Source organism: Mercurialis annua, linkage group LG5, assembly GCF_937616625.2.
Source record: "Mercurialis annua linkage group LG5, ddMerAnnu1.2, whole genome shotgun sequence".
Taxonomy (NCBI): Eukaryota; Viridiplantae; Streptophyta; class Magnoliopsida; order Malpighiales; family Euphorbiaceae; genus Mercurialis; species Mercurialis annua.
Window position 1 is genome coordinate 12148533 of NC_065574.1, and position 27154 is coordinate 12175686.

The 27154-nt window shown below is 33.9% G+C and overlaps 3 protein-coding genes across 4 annotated transcripts; 1 reads left to right on the plus strand and 2 right to left on the minus strand.

Moving 5' to 3' along the window:
* Positions 1-805: 805 nt before the first annotated feature.
* On the minus strand, positions 806-7850 carry LOC126680839 (probable ubiquitin-conjugating enzyme E2 23). Of its 2 annotated transcripts, XM_050376069.2 has the most exons (9): positions 7608-7848; positions 5176-7233; positions 4706-4843; positions 3760-4257; positions 3401-3470; positions 3181-3320; positions 2662-2973; positions 1474-1820; positions 806-1098 (listed from the first exon to the last, which is right to left on the minus strand). In XM_050376069.2, the coding sequence occupies exons 2-8, from the start codon at positions 7231-7233 to the stop codon at positions 1569-1571; spliced, it is 3468 nt and encodes a 1155-aa protein (XP_050232026.1). In that variant the 5' UTR covers positions 7608-7848; the 3' UTR covers positions 806-1098; positions 1474-1568. The 2 variants fall into 2 exon arrangements, with proteins under 2 accessions (XP_050232026.1, XP_050232027.1); XM_050376070.2 differs by lacking the exons at positions 806-1098; positions 1474-1820 and adding an exon at positions 1848-2243 and having other exon boundaries at positions 7608-7850.
* A 1583-nt stretch (positions 7851-9433) lies between these two features.
* Positions 9434-12267, plus strand: LOC126681160 (uncharacterized). Its single transcript, XM_050376586.2, has 5 exons — positions 9434-9637; positions 9724-9820; positions 9955-10033; positions 10367-10448; positions 11935-12267. The coding sequence occupies exons 1-5, from the start codon at positions 9605-9607 to the stop codon at positions 12073-12075; spliced, it is 432 nt and encodes a 143-aa protein (XP_050232543.1). The 5' UTR covers positions 9434-9604; the 3' UTR covers positions 12076-12267.
* A 275-nt stretch (positions 12268-12542) lies between these two features.
* Positions 12543-16105, minus strand: LOC126681158 (probable 26S proteasome non-ATPase regulatory subunit 3). The gene is made up of 8 exons (XM_050376585.2): positions 15819-16105; positions 15539-15729; positions 14956-15093; positions 14735-14871; positions 14534-14588; positions 14342-14452; positions 13564-13803; positions 12543-13295 (listed from the first exon to the last, which is right to left on the minus strand). The coding sequence occupies exons 1-8, from the start codon at positions 15913-15915 to the stop codon at positions 12783-12785; spliced, it is 1482 nt and encodes a 493-aa protein (XP_050232542.1). The 5' UTR covers positions 15916-16105; the 3' UTR covers positions 12543-12782.
* Positions 16106-27154: the final 11049 nt, after the last annotated feature.

A 27154-nucleotide genomic window follows, 5' to 3' on the forward strand; every position in this document is an offset into this window, starting at 1 on the left:
GTACTAAATACAAAGTTATTTCTTTGAATTTAGCAACTGTGAAATATATATAATTAGCTTTTTTTATAATATAATATTAATACCAAATTTACAAATGCAAATGCTTTAAATTATACTCCCTGCATCTCATTTTAAAAATTTCATTTGCCATTTTAGGATGTCCTATTTTAAAAGTTCCATTTCTATTTTTATAATATTTTTATATTAAATTTCTCATGATGTTCGAGTTGAGAATATTAGGACTATTGCAAATGAAGTAGAAGTTAAACATAACGAAGAGAATGAAGAAAAAAAGGGTTGATCTCCTAAAGACTAATACAACCGAGGACCCTGAATGTTCTCTGAAATATGGCCATGTTTGGTTCATGAAATAGGTGCGGAATGGAATAACTATTCTGTATAGAATGACAATTCTTTACTATGGTTCATGGAATAGGTATTCCAAAAAATTGTTATTCCATAATTTTGTGTAATAAGTACTCCTCGCAAAAACTAAAGAATTGCTATTTCATTATTTATGAAATAGCTATTCTATTCCACGTTATTCCATTCCATGAACCAAACATAGTCTATATTCCACCACTAGCGAATAGGGATATTCGTTTGCGGAAGTGTTTGATGAGGACACCCAGAAAGAAGAAGATCGATGTAAATACACGATTCTGGGAAGTGTATTTATGCAGTATCTTATACTTTAAGTTATCATTAATTCCTCTACCATTTTATTCACCTCAGTTATTCTAGATACTAACCTTTGAAATGTACAAATAAACAAAATACTAATATTAAAAGGTACAAATATGCATTTAGCTAATAATTTCCTTTTCACCAGCAGCAAGAAAAAGAAAAAAAAAGTACCAATCTGCACATTTGACAGCATATCACCACTCACCTGGTTGGTCATACAGCTCAAGAAGAATGTTACAAACCAATGATGCTGGATCAATGAATGGAAATAAACACACTTTTCACTTCAATGTCAGTCAAATACAGCAAAATTAGAAAATTCGAAGAATATAAATTCCAACAAAATGGCAGCCTGAAGCTTCAAAATTGTCAACACCAGAAGTTAGCATCCGAATTCCGGGAGGAAAATGCCTGTTAGATTACAAATATTCTTATCAGTAAAGAAGGCGGGAAATCAATTGAGAGAATGGTCATTCCGATCTATAAAATTGTGTGATAATATCAATTAGATCTAATTAGGATTCAAATCGAGATAAAATTAAGATGCCTAAAGAGTCTCGATTTAGATCTACTTGACAATGATTTTAGAAAATCTTGAGTGTACTTAACCAAAATTGATCAATTTGAATCTATTTGATTTTGCAACATAAGTTTGTAGATTATAATATCTCTAAACAAACTATATAACCTAAAAGACTTAATTGAGGCATTAAGCAAAGGAGCAAGAATGTTACTTGTACTGAGTAATAAAAAGGAGAAAGTCAGGAAAGAAGAAAGAGCCTTTACATTTACAAGTATCCGTGAGCTGGAAGTAAAGTCAACGTATCAAAAATGATCGACCTTGTTGGATTGAAGAATGTCGGAATTGCTGCATTCAATTTTCACGACTGAAGTAGATGCTTAAAATCATCGCAATCAGCACCAACATCGTTTAGAGCTGAGTATAGTTTTGCAACAATTTTAGCTAACATCAGCTTGAAGCCAACTGAAGTCGAATTGGAATCATCATTAGTGCTTTCAGATGCATCTTCCGTGAGAGAACCAATTAAACTGCCTTTCATGTATGCATCACAGGCCTTAAGAATGTAGTACCCACGTTTCCTGAAATGTTCTTTGACAAGTTCTTCAAAGTCCTAAATTTATCAGCATCAGAACATTGTAAACATGTTGAAGAGGGTCAGAAAATGAGGAAAAATTATTACATTCCACCTCAATCAGTGATAGTAAATTTTACAAATATAAGATATGCCAAATTCGAAGTAAAATAATCTCGCTTTGGCAATTAAGATATTCACAACATTAGATATCACCTACTTCCTAATTTCTAGCAAACTAAACAATATCCTCGGTATAAGAACTAGTTTAACAAAGGCACCTTGTTATAAGCTACAAAAAATTCCATTTTGCATAAAATTCTCACAGGAAATGTAGATTTTAAAAAACATTAATTTTATTTATAATGGATCATCATTCTTATAAATTCAAGACAGTATAAGGGCCAGAGTATCTTATCGTGCTCTGCAACTCTTTTGACAAAAATATGTGTCCAAGTGCATCTGCAAATTGGTTGAGAAAACGACATTTAAATACAAAAAAACTAATGCTTAAACAGGCCGGTAAGTTGAGCCGACAAAGATGAGACTCGGTGAGACATAGTGTAACAGCCACATAATTTTAGGGAGGCACCATTAACGCTCATGATAATTTCTATTGGATCAATATCTTTAGATGACTCATTGAGCTTTGACTAGAAACAACATAGGAGTCCGAAAAAAACTTCGAGACCCCATGTTATAAATATAAACTATTGAACTATGCTGTGCATCAATAGTGTGGTTTGGATTTCAGAGTCAAGACACACATGAAGGAGCAGGGTGGTATCCACAAAAGGCTAAAATTATAATTACCAGGAACACATAAAATAAGATACATAAAAATGATACGGAAATATAGAAATGGAATTAAATTAATTACCTTTGGGGTCTTTCGCATGAGATACATCATCGTCTTGCAATTAAGTAAGAATGTATTTTCATTATAAGACAATGAATTCTTCTCTCCTTCAGCTGTTCCAACCTGCTTATCATATCCAGCTTCATTAAAATATGGCCTAGAGTTGAGCACTAAACCCTGTAGTGAAACTAGAATTTGAAGGATGCTAGAAGATGTTGGATCCCAAACTTCATTGCCTCTGCCAGTCCAGGTATTTAGAAGGCTAAGGCACACTTTTCCCTCCTCATACAAATTTGGATTTATTCGCCAACCGCCAGAATGGTAATATGCCGACTGCAGAGCGGTAGATATAAGAAGAGAGCAAACAGAATTGTAAACTACTGTAGCAAACAAAGTTCACAATAATTTACCTCTTTTTATATCATGTTCAACAGACAATTGATGCCAAATTTACAAATTATTGCATAAAAAACATTTTAAATAAGAACAACCGAGTCAAATTTGTTTCAAAAAATGATAATCAGATAAAGAATATCTAACCGGTGGTACATCAGGATACTCTAGGGGAAGGTGAAAATCAAAAAAGAAGAGTCCATCCTGATAGGGTGTTCCATACGCGCCAACAATTACTGCTCTTAAAAGATCCATTCGATCTTCATAAACTCGTACATATATCCCATCTGTTAAAATTTCAAGATTTAATTCCAAAATATTCTTCATGTACTGAAAAGCGAAATATACTAAGCTGAAAATCTGATACCAGGCAAATTGTTTTGCAGAATGTTCCAATCTTGCTGAACCTTCTTAAGCCACTTCCTTCCATTGTTAATCTGCATATTCAATTAATAAGAGAACTTTTAAAACCCTTTAAGCGTTCTCAGCTCCTGTTAACTACGGAAATAACGCATGCCGAAAAGTGAATAATTTAGCACTAGCAGATAAAATCGTGCAGGCAAAAGAGAGAGCATTATCATATTTACAACATGATATTTTCTCAGTAAAACTGAAAAGTACTCGCACTAAAATGAATTAAGATGAAGAGCTCATTATGCTTTCAAAAAAGTCTCCAAGCAGACTGCTTTGTTTAGAAGAACAAGCATAATAGCAGATAATGTTTACCTGTCCATTTGAACCAAGAAAATAATGGTCTAAAGGTTCTTTAGCTATATCAAAACGTCTGAAACTGCAACTATCCTTCTCGAAACATGTCGGAATTTCTGATTTCTGTGTGCCCAAGTTGCATAAAATTTCTGCTGAATTTGATGATACTGGGACATCTTTGTCACTGGCAATATGTACGGCCTCTTTTCCTCGATTACTATGCAGATTGCCGTTATCAAAGACATTAGATTGTTGAGAGCTAGTCTCATCACCAGAATCTCTTTCCTGGAAAGTATGCAACATTCCCTCAGTCTCAGGTTCATTTTCGACTCTGGAGTCAGGATAATCTGGATCTACATTTTTTCGACCTCGTGAGAATATATCAATGGCCAGCTTTGTAAAAAAACCAAAGGCAGAAAAAGGAAAAGGAAGTGCTGCATTTCTTCCATAATTATTATTTTCCAAATTCTCCTCTGCATCGGAGTTCAAAGAGGTGGCATGTTGTAACCCAGTTTCCTGAACAATACAGACTTGCTTCATTAATTCGGATAAAATGAACCCATGGCTACTTCTATTACAAATTTTTGATACATCAGGCGCATTTGATCAAATTGTTTAGAAATTTGTTGTCCATGCCATTCTTAAAATTTTACTACATAAGTTTACATTTTCATCCTCAAAACAGGAAGAAGAAATTACATTCCCCATGCAATGAATTTTTCAAAGACATGCACTGATCTTAACAAAGTGAATGTTATGTTATCCACGTGATATTCTAAAGATCTGCTAAGGGCATATCTTAGTTTAGTAAATGCTGACAATAACTACTCCAAGAAAAATAATGCACTTTCTACCAACATAAAAATCATATATTTTTTTTAGCACTCCGTTACCTTCTGGTATATGACATTTTACTCATTGTCAATTTTAGGACAGGATGCTACAGTTTCAGATAGGAACAAACCTCTTGCAAATTCTCATTAGCATCCATCTCATCATCAATAACAGTTTCCCAACTAGCTGCGTCATCACTGACGTCACTCCCAGCTGCAATTGAGTCATCATCATCACGGCCAACAACAAAGATAGCTTGAGGTCCCACCTAATCACAAATAAAGCAGAGAATCAAACTTTGCACATATATAGCATTACCAAATGACAAATGTGTACGTTACATCCAGTGAAATTATTTTCTTTCATAAGCCAAAACTCCTTTAGAAAAAATGGCATTCAAAACTCTTATTTTAGTCTAGATATTCACTAGAACCCAAGCATTATCAGCACCCTCCCTTTAAAACAAGTTTTTCTAGAAGAAAATGCCAACCTTTTCACCCTACATTTGTGGAAAGTGAACACTATACAAAAAAAAAAGGATTAGGTTATTGAATTATTAACATACAAATCCAGGTAAGAGGAAAATGAAGTGTTACATACTGTTGAAACCATTCCATCAGCCCATGTGACTTCAATATCACCATTCCTTAGACCAGTTATATTTCCAGCCCAAGCGAGATCTGAGAAGCCCATACAAGCTTCACTTTCAGATCCATCCTTTTGCTTCGTCAATTCTGAGCACATTTCCGCATTCTCGGTCTCATTCGATTCAGTTTTCAACTTTGGCTCCCCATCAGAGGTAGTTTCTGCAGAGGCAAAAACTGGGGATAATCGGACCACAACATCTCCATAGGAGTAGTCATAATCCGGATGCCCCTCCAGCTCATACACACTTACAGTTTCCTCTTTGTCAAACTCACGAGGATCTTCGGGCCTGGCAACCTGTTTCAACCACCTAACACAAGCAGTTTTCTCTTTTGCATTAACACTTTTCACAACTCCAACACCTCTATATTCAGAATCATTATCAACATCATCAGAGGCCTTCTCCACCACATATTGCTCAGCGACAAATTCATGATCACCTGGACTATCAATAGGGATCAGCGCTGTAGATTCCAATCCACTTCCTATAGTTCCATCCTGCCATGCCACATCAACCCTTGTTCTAGAATTGACAATCAGAAGTGCTCTTTCAAAATTCTCCTCTTTCTTTCGAGCCTTCTTTTCTCTCCTAATCACAACTTTGCGTATCTTCTTACGGTGAAGAGGCCAAGTTTCATGCACAGGATCCTTCGAAACTGAAGCTAAACTACCACCAGAGCTAGATACCGTGGAAATATTATTTCCAGGATTTCCACTGTTTCCATCTGGGGCAACCACTGGATCAATATCCATAGATGTATTATTCTCTTCTGATTCTTCTGGCTCAACCTCTTCCACATCACATTCATTTCCCAATTGACTAGCAGCTACTTCGCTATTGATTGGATCATAAAGGCCCAACTTTGACAAACCTTTATCCAAGGTTATGGAGGATGATTGTTTGATAGTGGGTGGGACAAGACACCAATCCCCAACTTGCCAATTTGCATGTGAAAAACAAGACAACAGTTTCAAGTTCTTTGGACTCTGCTCCTCAGCAGGGGCAGTTGAAGAATCGGGTCCATTCCCAGCAGAAGCTATCCAATATATGAATACTGATCCAGCTGTAACTTTAGTAACAGTAGCTTCCAACTGATTAGTTTTCCAGAAGCCTGCTTGCCATCGATTACTCTTAAAAACTGACGATGAGGTTGCCCTTACGCGTTGTCCAGGGTAATATGGAATATGCTCATCTTCATCAAAGAAACTCTTCGAAATTGGTTTGAGACGTAGGGGCTCTGCACCCGCCACCTTGCACACAGAACCATCATCAGTTAGCACAGTCACATTATCCATAACGTCATCAACTCTACCCAACCAGGGACCCAGGACCACATAATCACCAATAGCAAACTCCCTCACCCGCTTCAAATCTCTGGAAGATACATCCTGTATGGTAGAACCATCAGGAGCCAATAAATCAACAGATATACTGACATCTACAACTACACCGACTTGCCCAGTAGGATCAGATGCAGAAGCAACATAATCCCCATGTAAGAATCCCCTATCAACAACTTTAACATCATTAACATGCTGGACTGGTTCTGTGTTGTCCATCCAAAGCACTCGGACCTGATCAGCTAGAAGAGCTTCATTCTTATCAATTCCACTGCCTTTATTCCCATCACTGCTCCTGTCTCCATCAACATTGGCATCGCCATCACCTCCTTCGTCTTCACCATCTTCATCTTCCTCATCATCCTCGTCATCGTCATCTTCGTCATCCTCATCATCAGTGATACTACTATCCGAATCAGAGTCGCCCGCAACTTCATTCACAATCCCAATCGCCCCACTCTTTTCATGCCTCACAATATCCTGTCTGTAAATACACGGCACACTGTGCACGTTCGTAACAACCTTATTCAATTTGTTAATTCCACTGCCCTCACTATCTACATTCAAGTCACACGCCAACCCGCTCGGCCTAGAACCACTTCCGTCCAAAGCATTTATATCATCCCTAGGCTCATCAACTTTAACAATATTCTCATTTTGTTCACTCCCCATCTGAAAACATGTACCAATTAAACATTCATTCACATGATTGTTGAGTCATCTCTAAGCAAAATAAAACTCAAAATATCAAAGAAAACCTAAAGCAGTCATCTTTGACATTGAATAGACAACACAAACTCAATACAAACCATACCCAAATCAAAGAAACATCATAAAATCACTTAAAACCAAATAAATTTACAAAAAACAAAGTACCAACAGATTAAAACAATATCAAAAAAAACCTAAAGCAGCTCAAGATTATACAATAACAAACAGCTAAAATGAATAACAAAACCTACATATTAAATGCAAAAAGAGTTGCAAGAATCACAATTAGCTACGATAGGAGATAAAAGGATCCATGGAATTCAAAAAGAATTTACCTATAATATTATTAATCGGAATAGAATTAAAGGGCTGTTATTGCTTGGTTTTTCAAGAAAATAATTAAAAAATATTAATTGGGTTTTGAAAATGAATAGAAAGGTTAATGTTTAAGGCTTCTATGTTGTTAATATACTGATCGCCGGGAGACGTAAATGGAGCTGGAATCTCAAAGCTGTGTTTTTAAGGGGTGATTCTGTAATTTTAATCTTTTTGTTTATCCTTTGCGTCACTGTTCTTGTTTAGGGAAAAATTCCTATTCAACTAAAGTTTGTTTCAAGAAAATTAGAAAACCGAATAAAAGATCATCTTAACCCCCTTAACTTCGCACGAAATATCGAATAAGCTCAAATTTGTAAAACCGGATCACTTTTACTCTATATCGTATCAGTTTCATCCTTTTGACTAAAAAAGAGAGTAAAACTACCTAACTAAAAAATTAATTTTAACTAACCTAATTAATTTTAATTAAAATTTTAATTAATATTTAATGAATTAAAATTCTAATTAATACAAAACTAGAGATCTTCTCAGTCTGTTTTTTTAGTTAGGAGCTTAATAGAGATAAAAAAAATCTTAAAGGGCCAATTTACTTCCGCCCTTTTGCTCCCACCTTAAATTAAAAGAGCATATTTGTTTTCTTTTGACCATATGAACTATGACATGAACATTTCGTATAAGCCGAAATTAATGTTTTATAACGCTGTTACACAGAGGGACTTGTATAGTCTGATTTTAAAATGTTAAAGACTTAATTGAGATTCAAAATTTAAAAAGAGTCTATTTACTTCATACCTTAAAGGGAAAAGAGTCATTTATGTCCTTATGGTTCGACTCAAGAATCAAGTGACCCCTTAACGTCTAGAAAGATTTAAATATGCCCCTAACATCTTAAAAGGTGAACATTCAGGCCCTCCGATGTTGACAACCAGGCCCCTAACGTCTCATTTATAAGTTAAAATAGGCGGCTGATTGTTCACTTTGTGGGTGTTTGGTTCAACTTTTCGGAGGAGTTTTTAGCTTTTACTTTTCAAAAAACTCCATTAAAGTGTTTGGTGAGATTTTCTTGAGAGTTTTTTGGAGCTTTTTGAACCTCCAACAGCTGCTGTTTGAAAAACTCCATTTTGGAGCTTTTTGCTAACAACTGATAGCTGTTTCAACATTTTTAATTATTTCAACAAAATTACCCCCAATATAATATACCTTTTTTTTAATATATAAAATTATTTAATTTTTTTTTTAAATACTCTAATTATTTATAAATTATATAAAATTATTTTATTTATATTAAAACAACTATAATTTAATAATTTTTTTAAATAAATTATAAATTTATCAATAAAAAATCTAAATAAATTGAAATTAAATATCGGCTTTTTATATAAAAATAATTATTAATATTTTTACTAAATATTATATAAAATAATATATTCATAGTTTAATAAATAAAAACAAAAATTATGCCTTTTACGGTCATTTTGCATATAAACAGCAATAGCTAATCAAATCTCACCAAACACGTATGATTTATCAGCTATCAGCTACCAGCCAACAGCTATCAGCTATCAACAACAGCTACCAGCTATAAAAAACAGCTGAACCAAACAGGTTTGTAAGACGTTAGGAGCATGTTTGAACTTTTTCGGACGAGGGCTAATTTGATCCTATAGACAAACCGTAAGGGTATAAATGATCCTTTTCCCCACCTTAAACAATAAGGACAATACATTTGCCCATTTTCCGTAATATAAATTACTTATTTTTGCTCTAAATAAATAAGTAAATAATTAAAAAATCCATCTCCTTAAATTTTCGTTACTTTTTTTTTTATTCATTAAGCCTCTAATGTTTTCGCTTATTGCTCAAGTCTTAAAGCTTCTCATATTTTTCCAATCAGGCCCTTGAAAGCTTTTGCATTAAGCAGCTAACTCCCAATCCTCTGACCAGCAACTGATCCGAATCAAAGAAGAAGAAGAAGAAGAAGAAGAATTACAAGATGATCGTATGCGTGGCGGTCGTCGGGCATCAGGTATCTCTATTTTCATATCTTAAATGCAAATTCTGGTTTGTTAGTGAACATGAAATCTGATTAATCTTGAATTTGAAATGTTGCAGAACAATCCACTCTACATTCAGAGCTTCACTGAGGCGGATGATGCTCTTAAGCTTCACCACATTGTTCACTGCTCCCTTGACGTCGTCGACGAGCGCGGTAATCGATCGTATTTTTGATAATTTGATTATCTATTAATATTTGTTTCAATTAGGTTTTAGTTATTGTCAAATTTAAGTTGAACTGATCATTGTGGCTGTTAATTCATGTGATTTGCATTGTTGATTTTACAGTGAATAATCCCAAAAAGTCAGGGCCAACTTTGAATGAGACGTTCCTCGGATTGCTTTATCCTACTGAGAATTACAAAGTGTGAGTTTTTTGTTTTCGCTATTTCATTGTTTTTTCGATGACAAATCTCAATTTTTCGCATCTTTCAGCTAGCTTGAAAAACCGCAAGAATTCAATGCAATTCTATTCAATTATCATTACTCGTGTTTGGAAAATCCGTAGTTAAGTAAAATTCAATCCATTCAACTTGAAAAAAGTAAGGCACTTTGAAAGAGATCAAGCTATGCCATGTACATGATTTTGCAAGAAGTGGATTAGATTGGATTGGATTCTTGATTTGAACTAAACATTGCCCTAGTCTTGTACGTTTTGTGGTAATTTGCATGTTTTGACATTACATTCTGCTGTATTTAGATATGGCTACTTGACGAACACAAAGGTGAAGTTCATCTTGGTCACAACTGATTTGGATGTCAGAGATGCGGATGTCAGAAATGTAAGTTAACATGTTGACGTTCAATTTCTTGTATGGTTTTTCTCATAAAATCACTATATTCTATTTGTTCTAGCTGTTTGTTGACTACATCTGCTCTGTTGAGGTGAACCAACGTATCAAAAGTGTAGAGCTGTAGATGCTGTAGGTTTTGTTTTCTTTGCGAGAAATTTTAAGTTTCTAATTACATTTCTTGGAATAAAAGACTTGATGTGATTTCTATAAGATTGTTCTATAAACACAAACAATTGGATATGGTAGAGTTGATGTTCATCTTCTCTCATGAGTAACCAACTGAAATATAAAGTAAGCAGACATTCACTTTTTTGGCTGCCCTAAGTACTGCGCGTAGCAAGGATGTTAAGTAACGTCACGGTCAAGCTTGTGTTGGAAAATGAACTGCAGGTAAAGATGGTAGAATAATGACGGAAGATATCCTCATAGAAAAGTAGTTAAGGTGATTTGTCGCCTTGTTCTCAACATCCCATTGCTAGTCTGCAACTTTCTTTTCTATTTTAACATACTGGTTCTGTCTTAACAAGTACTTTACATAAATGCACAATATTATAATGAAAGGTTTGGTTACCGAACTATGAGTAGTAGTAACTTGAAATCGTCTCCTTCATCTACTGGATGAGTTTATTGCTGTGATAGTCTGGATAGTATTGTTTTCATCATGAATTGCTATATGTCTTGAGCGTTGGAGTTTTGCATGTGACATAAAGTCATTCTACTATTGATGAATAACTTAGATTCTCTAAAAAAAGAGCTTGCCCCTTCATTCTTGTGAGCAAAAGCAGGAAAATGGGGCAGAGGAGGAGCTCTTTTAATTTCCATATTCCACAATTAATTCTGCATATCTGGTTCATCACATACTGAACTCAATTTATGCGTAACCTAGGCTTTACTTAGGCGAGTCCTCGCCGGAAGATGTTCACTTCCAATTATCTGCCTGTAGGAGGAATGTTCTGAATAATTAACTATGTTTATGATGGAATTCCATGTTCTATTATTTTAAAATAAGTCTAAGTAGAAATAGAAAAAGAATGTGTTGTACTGTGTCACATTCGCATCGATAAGTGATATTTCTTTTTCCTGAAACAAATAAACAATGTGATACTGCTTGAGACATTGTGCATTGCTTTAAGTGATATTTCTTTTTCCTGAAACAAATAAACAATGTGATACTGCATGAGACATTGTGCATTGCTTTAAGTGATATTTCTTTTTCCTGAAACAAATAAACAATGTGATACTGCATGAGACATTGTGCATTGCTTTAGTGTCTTCTCTACAAGAACATTCTTGACGATAATTGACGTTACTTCTTCCTGTTTATCCAGTTATAGGCATGTCCGCGATCAAACATTTTCTGAAGCTTCATTCCATTCAAAAATAACCTCTGAAATGCAAACTCCGATTTATTGATTGGTATTGCTTAAAATGAGTTTTTCCGACTTTATTGAATCTTCTATTTAACATATTGTAGTTTTTCCGGAGGTTCCATGCTGGATATGTCGATGCAGTTTCCAACCCATTTCATGTACCAGGCAAAAAGATCACATCAAAAACTTTTGCAGAAAGAGTAAGCAACATTGTCAAGTCATTTGGATTGAGCTCAGCTGGCTAAATGCTGCCTTTGCGAATTTTGACATTTGTTGGCTTTCTTTATGAAATGGAGGATTACTTGTAGTTGTACCTCATTTCACATTCTCACTAGGATATGATAGCACTGTATAATTTTAAAATCATGGGATCTGAACGAAAGATGAAACAAGTGATATATCAGTTTTCATCTCTAAATAGATATGGTTTTCCTTTATTTTTCCAAGTAATCCTTGTGTTTGTAATCTTCACGTTTGAGTTGATAATTTTGAAAAAACAGTCATGTCCAAATTTGTCCGGAGTGCAGTACATTATGCAGATGATATATGCATTCTAAAATATATCGGGTATTGATGATTAATAAGTTTAGTCTACATATCATCCTGAAACAATCTAGCCGAAGCAACATTTTTCGGATGTAACTGATATATCTCAGTTCTTGAAAAAGTAATGCAAACATTCTATAGCAAAATCATTAATAACATGCCGACGCAACTCAAATGATGAAATTGCAATAGTTCCAATGCAGCAGCCCCACAATAGAATTTAAAATAGTTCAAAATAAGGTAGCTCGGAAATAAGACAGGATCCTCATTTGGAAATTTGTAAACAAAAAAAATTGAGGCCGACAAAGTTAAAACGAATTCTTGCTGAAAGTTCTTAAAGAAGTCGAGCAGTTTGACTAGATAGTATTTCATGGTAAAAGAAGGCGATGTCCAGCAGATGACTGGCCTAAAACTCATCATCGTCCTCCTCGGCTATGTGTTTAGCAAGCTCCTGCTCTTGCTGCTGTCGCTCCCTTCTCTTCTCTGCACTTTCCTTCTCCTTGTGGGAATTTGGTGGAAACCGAAGTGCCCGCACTGCCTCGTTATGCATATTGAGGCAGAAAGCAATCCTCGAGTTGAATGCAATTTGAGGCTCATTAGTGGAGTAAATGTCCCCTGTTTCCTTTGAAACCATCCAGCCCTTGGCGTGATCTGTTGTGGCGTCAATTGCGCCATCTCTTATTGCCTTGGCCACTATACTCTCCGCATCAGCAACAGGGTTGGGGGAGTCCAATCTCAACTTCGTGGCCACGTCAGCAAGTGATATACGAGAATAAGAAATACTGATGTTTCGAAGTCCAGTCCTTATGACATTGTGTCGCAGTCTAACAATTAAATTGTGAGTCCTGTCTGCACTAAAAGTGGTTGAGAACTTCTCTGCAACAGACTTAAAGAGCTCCAAATCCCCTATCCGAACAGCCTGAAAAATACATGGTAAATGCTTAGTCGTTTATGGAATCTCAGTTTTAAGTTAGTATGAATGCTGCAAATTATCAGCAACAGACTATAAATATATAAGCATTAGCAATTTATAAAAAACCCAGTTCTATGGAGCGAAGTGACCGCTGTAAGAGACTCTTGTTCCAATACTCGTTATTTGAGATGAAATAGCACATGAATAAAATCCAAATCTTTTTAACAATGACTAAAGTAGATAAAGCAAGTCAGTTTAATAAGCCTAGACTCACATTTGTCAACTCAAAGTATGGCCTCAAAGCTGTCTCCATTCCTTTCTGCATAAAAACAGTTCTCTCAGGGATTTCTCCTAGCAGTAATCTGACAATAATTGCCCATTTGTTGCATTGAACTCGAAAACCAAGAGCTGCAATGGGAGCTTTCCTTGCAGCTTGAAGGAGGGATTCCTTGGCATCAGTGTACTCCAATTGAATTGTCCTAATCTTGCCCAAGTAAAAGAGGTACCGACAGAACTGCAAGAACATAAATTTAAAAATCAGAACATGCAGTTTATGACTAATGTCTTTTTAAATGAAAACTCGAATATTAAAACTCTTTGTGCAAAATACTGGGTGTTGGTAGGTTCTATCATGGTATTAAATTCTTTTAGTTTGAATGTTGATAGCATCATTTATGATTCAATATTATCTCAATTGACACGCTAGAAAAGACACTAATGATAAATTTCGTTGTATAGATCATAGATGCCATAGTAAATATTGATATTTAAAATCCTAATGAAGGCCAACTTTGCATCATTGCGGAAGTATACAGGCCTATCATATTACAAGCATGTAGCTATTCAACATACCGACGTAAGTGAAACTGAATCTGAAGAATGTTAATTGTGGAGCTAGTGGACTACATTCGATTGAAGCTAGTACCGAAAAGGGTACTTGGTTTTTACATATAAAGAGATATAAGTATAACAGGCAAGCACAATAAATGGTAACATGCATAACCCCGTGAAGTACATATATATTATTTCTGATTAAGAAACTAAAGACTTGCCTGCTGATTTGAGTGGGCTTCGAATCGAGGAGCCTTCGACCTCAACTTCTCTGCCTGATCATATAAGTTGTAGTGCAGATAATTGCGAAGTAGCAGGTTGAGAAGAGTTTCCTGGACCACAAAATTATACAAGTTTAATACACCAAAAAAAACTAATTACAAAGTGAAGCTCCTACTACAGACAAGTTTTACCTGTCCAAGCTCATCATGGCGCAATGTTGCAATGCGATGAAGAGCAAGGAGATTACTGTTGGGATAAAAAGAAGAACCCGAGTTAGAAGGATAACATATATCATAATGTACAAAACAATGACTAAACGTTGACATAAGCAGATAGTACTGTTGAATAGAAGAAGAAAAAAATTAACGCATTAAGTTAAAGGCATAGCTCACCCCCTGATTTCAGCTAATTCATCAGTGAGTTCATAACTAAGAGAGTAGTAAAAATACAGCCTAGATGCCAGAACATCAACAGTCCTCCTATTCAAGTTTTTAAGACGAGCAATGCTTGCCGATGAACAAGCTTTGGCCTACAAGTATTATTCATTCATTAATTCACCAGTCCAATACAATTGCTTCAGTTAGTTCATAACATAACTAATATTCAGCTATACCTCACTGTACTTCTTCTGATCAATCAAATAAATCAGCACCAATAGATAGCAATACATCTCCAGCTCCGGTAAAAGGCTTTTTGTAGGAGCTGGGATCACTGATGTTGCCGTGTCAACCTCCATTTCATGATCATCCTCCTGTAACCAATTTTAAAGCCATTACTTCAAATTACAATCCCATTACCTAAAAAACATATACTAACTACAAATGTATATCCATTGATCATTTCATGACCATCCTTGAGTGGTAACTTTTAATTTTTGTTGAGCACCTACTAAATGCAAATATAATCACTTAATAACTAGGTAGCAGCACGGAAACTTCATTCAATCAATGTTTCCCGTTTTGGAAACATGTCGTACACTCGACGTTTCGATTTTTACATAGAAAACTTTAAAATAACACCATTTCTCTGTGTCCAAGTGTCCTGTTTCCGTGCTACCTAGCTATATAATTTCAATAAAACTGTCTAAAACTAACACATGGGTAACTAAATTTAAGCTAAGAATTCAACATAACCTAACTAAACTTTCACACAGTAAAAGAGACACAAATGGGCATTGTCCAAATGACAGGAGTAACCTTGGGAAGATAAGAACACAGCCGAGTATAAGCCTCCGATCCAGGGGTAAGAATGGAATTAAGAAAAGAAAAAAGAACTTGAGATTTCAATTTTCTCCTCAAAGCCATAGTAAGACGAACAGCACGCAAAATCCGCCGCACTTCTCGGGCATAAGCGCCGGTTTCAATGAGAGAAGCAATCTCTTTCAAATCTGCAAAAATAATTAAAAACAAATCCACATGAAAACTGAATTTTTTTAACATAGATTAAAAATTGGAGGAGACCCAGTGATGGACATACGGTTGAGAGTAGAAGGAGACGGAGCAGCGGCGGAATTGGACGGAGCTGCCGCTGCCGCCGGAGCTGGAAGCTCTTTCATCTCGACGTCTTGAGTCATTATTATGTATTAGTGTGAATTGGGTTTGTGGGGTGATACTCAAATTGATGATTTTATGATGAGAGAGAGCGAATTGATCTAGTTAGGGCAGTGAATTTGAGTTGAGGTAGTAGTATAAAATTTGGGGATTTTGTTTTCTTTTCCTGCAAGTCGAGCAAAAGGGAATATTGATGGAGAGACGAGAAGGGCTTGGAGGAAATTGAATAAAAGATCACTTTCACCCCGAACTTGCGTTAAAATATTAAAAAAATCCGAAACTGAAAAACTGGATCACTTATACTCTGAATTTGTGTAAACCGGCTCAAAAAGACCACTTTGCTGATATGTCATCTTAATTGGAGAGTGGGATTTAAATTAATCATATTTTATATTAATTAATTTCTAATTAATCATATTTTATATTAATTAATTTCTAATTAATCATAATCAACACTAATTAATCATACTTAATCACTAATTAATTATAATCTAACACTAATTAAATAAGGAACGAATTATCACTTTACCCCTGAACTTGGCACAAAGTATCATAGAGATGACGATGAGCAGCTGCCGGAGAAGAATCCGGCAGCTGCTCATCGGTTTTTTTTTTTAAAATTGAATATTTTTTTATAAAAAATACATAAAGATCCCGTATATTTTTAGTTAATAAAAAATTGATATATAAAGTTTTAAAATTAATTTGATTTTTTAATTATTATGGATTAATTTGAAAAATTAAATAAAATTTAGGATCATTTTAACTTTTTTTCCAATAAAATCCACCTAATACCGAAGAGTGTATCTCACTCTCTTGGGTGAGAGTGGGGAGGGTGGTTTTTGTACCGATTTTGATAAGTTCAGGGTAAAAGTGATCCCATTTTGCTAATTTTGACGTTTTGATACTTTGTACCAAGTTCAAGGGGTAAAATGATCCTTTGTTCATTAAATGAAGGACTGTTTTGAACTTTTATCCAAAAAAGAATTTAATTTTTTTTGGAGTTGCTGCTCCTCATTTTTCTGAGGAGCAAAGTTCCTCAATTTCCCGATGAGGAGCAGAAGCTCCACGTTTTCACGAGGAGCGGATCTGCTCCTCCGATGAAGAGGAGACCAGAAGCTCCTCGATTCCGGCGAGGAGGAACTCTTCCTTGCCGAAAAACGAATTTAAAAAAATATAGATAAAAAATACTATAAAGTCCCTATTTTTTAAAATATTATTTATAAAATGAATAAAGTTAAAAAAAATTAAATTATCAATTTAAAAGTTTTATATGTTAATTTAAAAAAATTGAAAATTTTACGCACCATTTTAACAAGTTTTTTTGTTAAAAACCACTTTGAAAGAATCACTATCTAAAACTGAAGAGTGTACCTCACTCTCTGAGGTGAGAAAGAGGAGGGGTCTTTTTGAGCCGAAATACGCAAATTTAGAGTATAAATGATCCTGATTTTTAACTTTAGACTTTTTTAATACTTTAACACAAATTTAGGAGTGAAAGTTATCCTTTGTTCAAAGAAAATTGCTTGAAACGGTGTCGCACAAATGGTACAATATAATAAAATAAAACAATTAGGGATAATTTTTTTTTGAAAGAAATAACAATGTTTGGGTTACCGATGAGTTATAGCTCAAATGGTTTGAGCACATGGCAACATACTGTTAGATTGTTGATTTTTTCCCAATTATTAAAAAAGATAATAACTATAGCGTATGCTTTATTTTTGTACTTTAGCATATGCTTTTTATGTTAAAATAATAAATTCAAAAAAGTATCTGTAATATAACTATGATTAATAGTAATTTGCTATTGGATGTTATAATTTAGCATATGCTATAGTTAGTGTTAAATTTAGCACATGAGAGCATCTCCAATAGAAAAAATTATTGCACGCAACCGTTGCGCCATGTCAATCGTGCAACTAACCAATGATGAGCTAGTCGTGTGGAAAAATTAATAATAAAAAGGTTAAATAATAATTAAAAAAATTCATATCGCAAATGTTCATTGGCTTATTATAAATATGACATGCCACAACCAATGCATGGGATAAACACTCCTCCAATAAAGTGCTAAAATGGAGTGCTAATGTTATAATTTAGTATTAAATCTTAAAATACAACTCTAATGCAGTGTTATACTTTGTGCTAAATTTAGCATATGTATATCATGTGCTAGATTTATCACTGACTATAGCATATGCTAAACTATAACATCCAATATAGATTTATTATTAATATAATTTTACCACAGCTATTTTTTTACATTTATTATTTGAACATTTTTTTTACTTTTCTTCATTTTAAATTTTGTATTTCTTTATAAAATTTTATAATCTCGATAAATTGATTTTTTTTAATAGTATACCATATACCAATATAATAAATAAAAAACTTATTTTTATATAATTCATCGATTTTCTTAATAACTTTATATTTTAAAAAAACTCATTTTATCAAAAAAATATTACATTAACTTTTATCTAGAATATAATAATTAAAATAATTACCAAATAATAAAAAAATAAAATTAAAAAATAATTGTCATAATAAATAATTATAACACTTATTTTCAACTTTTTGCATTGGAGAAAATATCAGAATGATATGCTAATTATAGCATTTTACTACTTTTTCAAGCTAAATTTTAAAAAATAGCACTTCATTGGAGATGTTATGATATAACATATGCTATATTTAACATAAATTATAACACTGTATTAGAATTGTATTTTAAAAATTAATGCTAATTACGACATTAGCATCCCATTTTAGCATTATATTGAAGATGCTAAAGCTGTAAAAGTTTGAATAGTGCTAAAAATGGTCAAGAAAAATAAATTTGCTCTCTGAAAAAGGTGCAAGAATGAACCTGATTTATTGTGCATATCTCTTGTTAAACACCTCATGTATTTCAGATTTCAAAAATGATTCTAACGTCTTGAAAATGCATCAAAAAGATAAAAAAGCTCTAGCAACAAACGAGATAACGATTAGTGACGGATGAGATGCCGATGTTTCAACAATATACTGATTGTTTAGCGACGGACTTAAAAATATAATTATTTTTAAATTTTAAAAAATATTTTTTTTGTTAAATAGTAATAGTTATTCATATTATCTATTATTTAATATCATTTTTGATATTTTCGTATATCATTTTCGAGATTTTTATAAACTTTCCAGTAGATTATCCATCGTATAATTGCTCATATCCAACACTCGTTTAACTATGAAGATCTCCATATTTTACTTCATCTTAATAAATTTAAATTATTGTTTTACATCTATATACATTATATTTAACTTATGACTAAAAATAACAAATAATTACTCCCGCACTTTTAAATAATTGTTTTTCAAATAATTTTTTTAATTTTATTTTATAATAATTTTTTTAAAAAGTAATTAGCGACAAAATTCGTCGCTACTTTTCGGCCAAAATTTTAGGCGCCCCGTTTTCCTCCAAATTATTGATAGATTCGTCGCTTAAATCTGTCGTCGGTAATTTTTGGCGCCTCGCTTTTCAGATTCTGTCCCTAACATGTCTATAAATTAGCGACAGAAAAATCTGTCGCTAAATCTGTCACTAGTTGCTGATTTAGCGACGGATTTATGATCTGTCTCCAAAATTAGTCGGTGATTCGTAGTTTTCTAATAGTGATGCATCAAACTAATAAAACGAACATATTGTACTAAGCAAGCATTCAATCCTGAATTTCTAACAAATAAAAAGTAATATTGATTTTTATACTAATTGCATGTGTAAAGCCTAAAACCGGATGTATAAGTGAGATTGATTTTATTAATATACCATCTTCAGAGCTTAATCAACTCCTATTACATTTTCATGACAATCTTATGATTTTTATGTGTTTGATTGATATGAAATCAACTAACCTTTATTAGTTGAGAATGCAAATTCTCGGTTTAAATCATGTTGAACTTGAATATGGACATACATTCAAAGCATAAGAGAAAATTATCAACATACTTATTAAGCAGATTATATATATAAGGCAAAAAATATTTTTAAATCTCAAGTTTATTAGATTTTCGGTCTAGAATGTTTTTCTGAAAATATAGAAAGCAACATATGCAAAAACTTCAGGAAATAGATTTTGAACCTTCATAGAAATATGTGGAAAAAATATAGGATTGAATTGAAGTTGGATTGGGGTCAAAACAATAAAAATAAACTTCGGGATAGGGTGGTGTTGATGCCTCGATACACTAGTGTCAAGGCCATTTCGAGTTGAATAGTGGATATTTTTGTGAATTTTCGGTCTCTAGTTAATTTTTTTTTTATGAAAAATGCAACAAAAGTAGATAATTTATGATCCGAGTATCTTTTATCATTAACAAACAACACAAAAAACCAAATTTAGGGCAAAATGGATCTAAATGTTAGTATTATGTGCATTAGGGCCATTTGATCATGTGCATTTGTATAAACTAATCCACATGGCAATGATATATATGTTTTATCTGAATAAGTGTTAAGTGTTAAAAATATGGGTGACATATTCTTTCATACAGGTGATCTAAATACTAGTTCTCGATTTATTGATCATATGAATAAGGCATCACATTATTCAAGATCGTGACTTTTTGTGATTCTCTGGATTAGTATGAGTTACTAAGAGTGGAGGTAGCGAGTCTCATGCTACTTGAGAAAGATCAAAATAAACATGTGGGCACCCAATAGTTGAGTAGGTGGAACAGTGACACTATATGACATATACTTGGGATTTCAACTAAGTTAATATATCATCATCTAGTTCATGATTGTATGTATAACTTCTTTGACTTGCGATAACACGGTTATCTGGTATATAGGTGATTAGAGTTTGACACTCTTTATACCTAGATCTTTCATGAGCTCGGGTTGCTGGATGTGTTGGTTCTAGTTAGTTGTATATAGAGATAGGTGATCACCCCAGAGAGGATTCATCACTCCAGTTGAGTGAGAATAAGATTTTATGTCATCTCGAATTGTTCTTGATGAATAAATTCATAGTATGAAGAATGTGACTTGTTTAGAAGGAGTCCTAACATTAAAAAGGAATTTCTAATATAAGTCATATTTAAAATTGAGAAATGAGATCATATGATCAAGACATTCGTTTTACTAACCGTGACACTAGTCAAGATCAGAATCTTATAATGCAATTAAATAGGCCTAATGGTAAGAAAAACCTAAACCTTTACGACTTGTTGTAATTTTATCCAAACCTTTTAATTTTTGCAATAATATCCAAATTGCATTTTTTGTTGCAATAATATCCAAATTGCATTTTTTATAGCAATAATAGTCAAATTGATGGCTAAACTTGTTGTTTTCAATTAAGATATTAGGCTATTATTATTCTTTTGATACATAATAATATAGTAGAAGTCCCAAGAAATGATAAAAAATTCAAAAAAAATCACATAAAAAGTGCAATATGGCTATTATTGCAACAAAATTATGCAATTTGGATATTATTGCAAAAATTAAAAGGTTTGGATAAAATTGCAACAAGTCGTAAATGTTTTGGTTTTTTTGCCATTAAGCCTTAAATGTAAGCTAATCATGAACATTGGTTCATTAAAATGGATCATCATTCATTTCTATTTGGATAGCTGTGATATGTAATGCTAGACGTCACTCATGATTTATAATAATTGTAATACCCCAAAATAATTAATTAGCTAATTGGACCACGTGTTCAGTTTTAACTCCCCCGAGTGGCGAAATCGGAAAGATTTCTGATAAAAGTAAAGTAAATAAATTTCAAGTAGGTCGGTTTGGGGAAATTAATTATGAGGAAATTAAGGTTATATTTCAATTCTAAAGTTAGAATTGGAATTAAAAGGAAAAATGGCAAGGAAAGTCCAAAATAAAGTATAGGGACCAAAGTGGTAATTTAGCCACTTTGTGTCGAAAATGGAAATTTGTAGGTTTTGACGGGAAAGTATTAATATCGAGTTTCGTATTATTTATTGGATATAAATAATACGTATAAGTCATAATAAAAGAATTTAACGATTTAGTTATGGACTAAATCGTATTAAAGAAAAGTTTAAAGGATAAATTATAATAAACAAAATGAACAAGGACCAAAGTGATATTTTTACCCAAAACATAAAATGAATATGAATCATAAGGAACATAAGCATCTGGAGAAGGCGAGAGAAAATTCGATCGATACCGTCGTTTCATTGCCGTTTCTCCGTTCGACGTCCGATTCGAGCGATTTTCGCGGCGATTTCTTCGGAATTGAAAGGTCTATCGTCTCCGGGCATTAAATTGAGGTAAGAGGTCGAGAATTATGGTTGAAATTTGAGTTTAGTGGGTTGTTTTAATAAAATAGCGCATTGATAGCGAATTTGACGTTTTGATGTTATTATGGCGTTTTTTAAGAAACCGAGATGCGGGTTTTGTATAGTTGAATGTATATCACATCGGGATGGTTGAAAAGCCCCGGAAAACGACTTTCATCGTGCACCACGGGTGTGCGTTCGCACACATTGAGTGTGCGTTCGCACACTCTTTAAATTTTAGAACGCACACTACTCAAAACTTGTCAGATTCAAAATTCCAACGGTCAGTTTATAGATTTGCCTCTTAGGAACGCCTCTGTCAAATTTCATCTTGATCCAACGGTTCAATTGGGAGAGATCGTCGTTTTACTAAATAGTGTCAGTGTGCAGGCAGCACTTGCGCATTGTCCTGAAAATTCCTTGAAACTTCATCGGAATGAAACTAAACCCTAAAACTTAGAAGTATTATACGTGTAAAAGTACGAGTTTCACGTCTAACTATTAAACAATTTGTCAGACGTGTCAGCAAGTAGTGGGGTCAGTAGACGCGGACTAGCGAGAGCGTACTATCAGATCGACCACATCATTACTTGGATAGCGGTCACAGTGAGTTGCACTTTACTTTCGTGTATTATATATATATTAAAGTTATTTTATATAGATATATATATCTACTGTTTATACGCATCGCATGTTATATGATTTGATTAAATGTTATATGTTTTCTTAAGTTTTATATACGAGAACTAGTATGCGATCCGAAGAAACTAGCTACCTATTGGGTGTCAATAGGCCGTGTGATCACCAGTATCGAGTCGGTCTAGTGTGTTTGCATTTGAAAAATAATTTGATATGTATGGCATGATTTGAATATGAATTTCGAAGTTGGATATTGAATTCGATACGAGTGAGCACTCGGCTACGGTGTAGTCTGGAGTCCCCGTATCTAGTGAGTTGGACTCACACTTTGGGATTAAGAGATAGGTCACGATCGATGGGTAGAGTGTGAGCACTCCCGGGTCGGACTATCTGAATTAGTATGATTTGATTATTCGAAAGTTATGTCGCATGCTAGGATATTAGTTTCATACGGATCAAATACCTGTTTATATATTTTATATTATTGTTTTCTTGAAATGTGATGCTATGTTTTTATGTTAATACCGTTAGTAAATGCAAACTCAGTCAGTATTTTCCCAAATACTGACCCCTCACCTTTGATGTCTTTCAGGTGCTTAGTTTGTGGACTTAGCTAGAAGCCAATTTTGAAGTCCAGAAGTCAGCTGTGTATGTATAGCTTTCTGACTTCTGTGAATGCTGCAGTAGTGGTCCCGCGTTGACAGAGTTATGGTCTAGACAGCAGTACATTTTGAGTGTACATATTACTTGCTGTCTTGTTTATATTTTTGTAGGCTACGTGTATTATATGTGGTTCACGGCCCCAGATGCCGGTGACATGTTCTGAGACACTAACTGATGTATATAGTACCGCGAGGCCAGTTCGTACAGGGTACGGTAACTAGACCCCGCAAGGTTTTAAACAGTTAGTGTAAATGGTTGTGTATATATGTTATGTATATTTGCTTCTGTTGTTTATTGTTATTCGTTTATTAATTGCGAAAAATTAATAGTGAATTCAGGCTTGCTACGGGTTCCGGAGCTACCACTCCCGTTCCCTAGCGCCGGTTGCGGCTTAATATTTTGGGTCCTGACAATAATTAATAATTAAATGAGATTTTTTGTCATTAAAAATAAGAAATGCATTTCTTATATATCTCATTGCCATCTAAACATGAACCTAATTAGTCACACACAATAGGCATGCACCGATTGTTTTATAAGGATCGAATTTGAATAAGACCCTATCATGTCTTAAAATTTGGTCTAAATTGATAACTAAATTCAATAAAAGGACTAGTTTGTAAGAGTTATAAGTTAAAGAAACCTAATTATACTTTAGCCAAAGTTAGTGGTTAGTGGATTGAATAATTAATTGGTGAAACTAATCATGATTAAGCACCAACTAAAGTTAGCAGACTTATCCAGCATGGATATGCACCAATGCATGTAGATAATGAACTAAGACAATGTGATTGTCTAAGTACACATGTTATTTCTCTAATCAACACATAAAGAGGTTATGTGTCAAATGTCATGTTAAATGCATGACACTTAATGCTTAAATGCTATTAAGTGTTCTAAGTTTTCTAATTGTGTGACGCTTAACACATGATGTATCTTAATTAAGGAGAGAGTAGAGATGTCTCTACATACTCTATTAACTCATGTCTATATTATGATATATGAAAATATGGAAGGTCAATCAGTCTTTTGATTAATCATGAAGCTTTGATCATGTTGATGAATCAAAGAAAAATGCTCATGTTCATGCTCTTGGTAAATGCTTGAAGAAGTTCATTTAAAAGTAAACTTGAAGGAGTTCAAGTATGAATATTTTTAGAAGAGTTCAAGTAAGAGTATACTTAAAGGAGTTCAAGTGAAAAGGTTACTTGAAGGAGGTCAAGTACAAGATTTGCACATACTTGCATGTTCATCAATCACGCAAAGAAAAAACCTAGCAAAGTTTTCAAACAGCCAAGCAAGAAGTTGATCAAGCGAGAGATGAGCTTTGGATTTATCAAAAGAGGAACTCAGTTGCTCACTTTAGTGGCAAGGATTCAATCAGAAGCATACTTGTCACGACCCAATCTCATGGGCCGAGACCGGCGCTAGGGAACGGGAGTGGTAATTCCGGAACCCGTAGCAAGCCTAACGTTCTATCGATAATTCAAAAGTGATTCAACGATATGCATGGCAATTATACATACGTGTCATGTCAAAAACGATTAAACGATAATGCGCATTTATATAATTTATCGTTAAACATTTAAAATATCAGAGTACGAAAGCATTAAAACTTTAATTACTACACGTAACACTAGGACATTTGTCTATTGCAGCCTTACGATCAAAATACTTGTCTCTGTACATACTTCCAAAAATGGTAGACTTCTGAAAGAAGAATAGAAGTCAGACTGTTAAAAAATATTACTTCTCTCCTGAAATGTAAACATGTGTGGGATCAGTATATGTGAATATACTGAGTGAGTTTGCATAGTTACTAATAAGCATTTAAATAAAACATAAAATCGATAATGTAAACGATTCGATCAAATGCAGCCAAGTAACTGATACGGATGAAACCCTATTCTCCAACTGTCTATCGATATATGATAATAACGATAATAATCGATTTGATCGATCCAATTGGTAGGGTCCCGAGATAATTCGACCGAGTTCAACCTCTACCGTCACTTTATCCCAAGTTGTGGGTCCCAAGATAGTTCGACCGAGTTAAACCTATTGGATACGGGTCCCGAGATAGTTCAACCGAGTTAAACCTCGTATCCAATTCGATATATATTCCAACTTCGATACGATACAATATTCGATGTTCGATACTCGATATTATGGGCCTTTTTTATAATTTCTCAAATCAAAACTAGTGATCACGCAGTCCTATTACCGTCTAATAGGAAGGCACGTTTATTGTATCTATACTGGTTTCAAATTCAAGTATGAATGCAATTCCATATAAACATTCACGATATAAGCTAATGCGATGTAAATAAATGATATAAAGCATTTACGATATAAAAACGATATATTTTTTAAATACTTCAAAAGTAAACAAACAAACTCATAGATCGTGCTATTACCAGCAAAAGCAAAGCAAACTTTTCGATCAGGTTCCTGGAGCTCCGGGTCCAGTAGCTGGATGATTCACCGGATCTATAACGATATTAGATAAACTCAAATCAGGAACCTATTCTAGAATTGATTTTAGACTCAAGACACAACGAAACTTAAAACATAATCCTGCCGTGCTTCAAACGTATCCATAACTCTTTATTGTTTCCCGATACTTCTCGATTCAATTCTCAATTTAGAATATAGGGTTTCTTAATAAAACCAATTGATAACCATATTCTATCTCAATCAAAACTACTAGTCACATTTCACTCGTTTAACGTCCGAATTTTGCATTTTCGGAGTCCGGAAGTCGATGTCGGGTTAAGGGATCATCAGATATGGCTTCGAAACGTCATTCCCTTCAAAAAGGGGGAGGTGCACGTCGTGCCCCACCGTGGGCACGAACCCAGCCGCTGTAAACGGTCATTCTGACCTCAAAACTCGACATTAAAACACCCAAAATCAATAGATTCATCAAAACATAAATCAAGCTAGTCGGAAACGTAAGAAAAAAGCTCAAAACGAGTTCAAAACGATTAAACGATACGATACGCGTTTAACCTATCGTTTCAAATCAATATACCTCTGAATTCACTCAAACGAAATCCAAAACGACAAACTTACCTTAATCTCCTCAGCGATACGAAGAATTAGAGACGAAAAGCTCGCATAACGGATCAAAACGGTGATCCGACGGCGAGGCGACGATGATCGTGAGTTTAGGCTAAGGAAAAGAAATCTTCTTCTTTCTCTCTTCTGGAAACTTATTTTAGGATGAGGAATGAATTCCTTAAGTGGTAAGGATTTACTAAATATCATGGTCAATTTACACTTTGGCCCCTTAACTCTTTATAATTACGATTTAACCTAAAAACACGCCCGCGTCCGAATTTTAAACGATCTCCGATCAATACAAAACTTTTACCAAAAATATTATAAATTATTCTAAGAACTTTGGCGGAATAATTATCGTCACAGGATTTATATTTTATTTTATATTAATTTTCTCGATTATCTCTAAATCCCGACAAATCCGCTTAATAAATACTGTTCCAAATTTCTAATATTATTAAATTAAATCCACTTTGATTTAATTTATCGAAATTATTGACACGTGGCACGATTTAATTATTTTAAAATATTCGGGGTATTACAATACTCGTGTGGAAGCAGTCGAGGTATCCATACTTTTTGTTCAAAGAA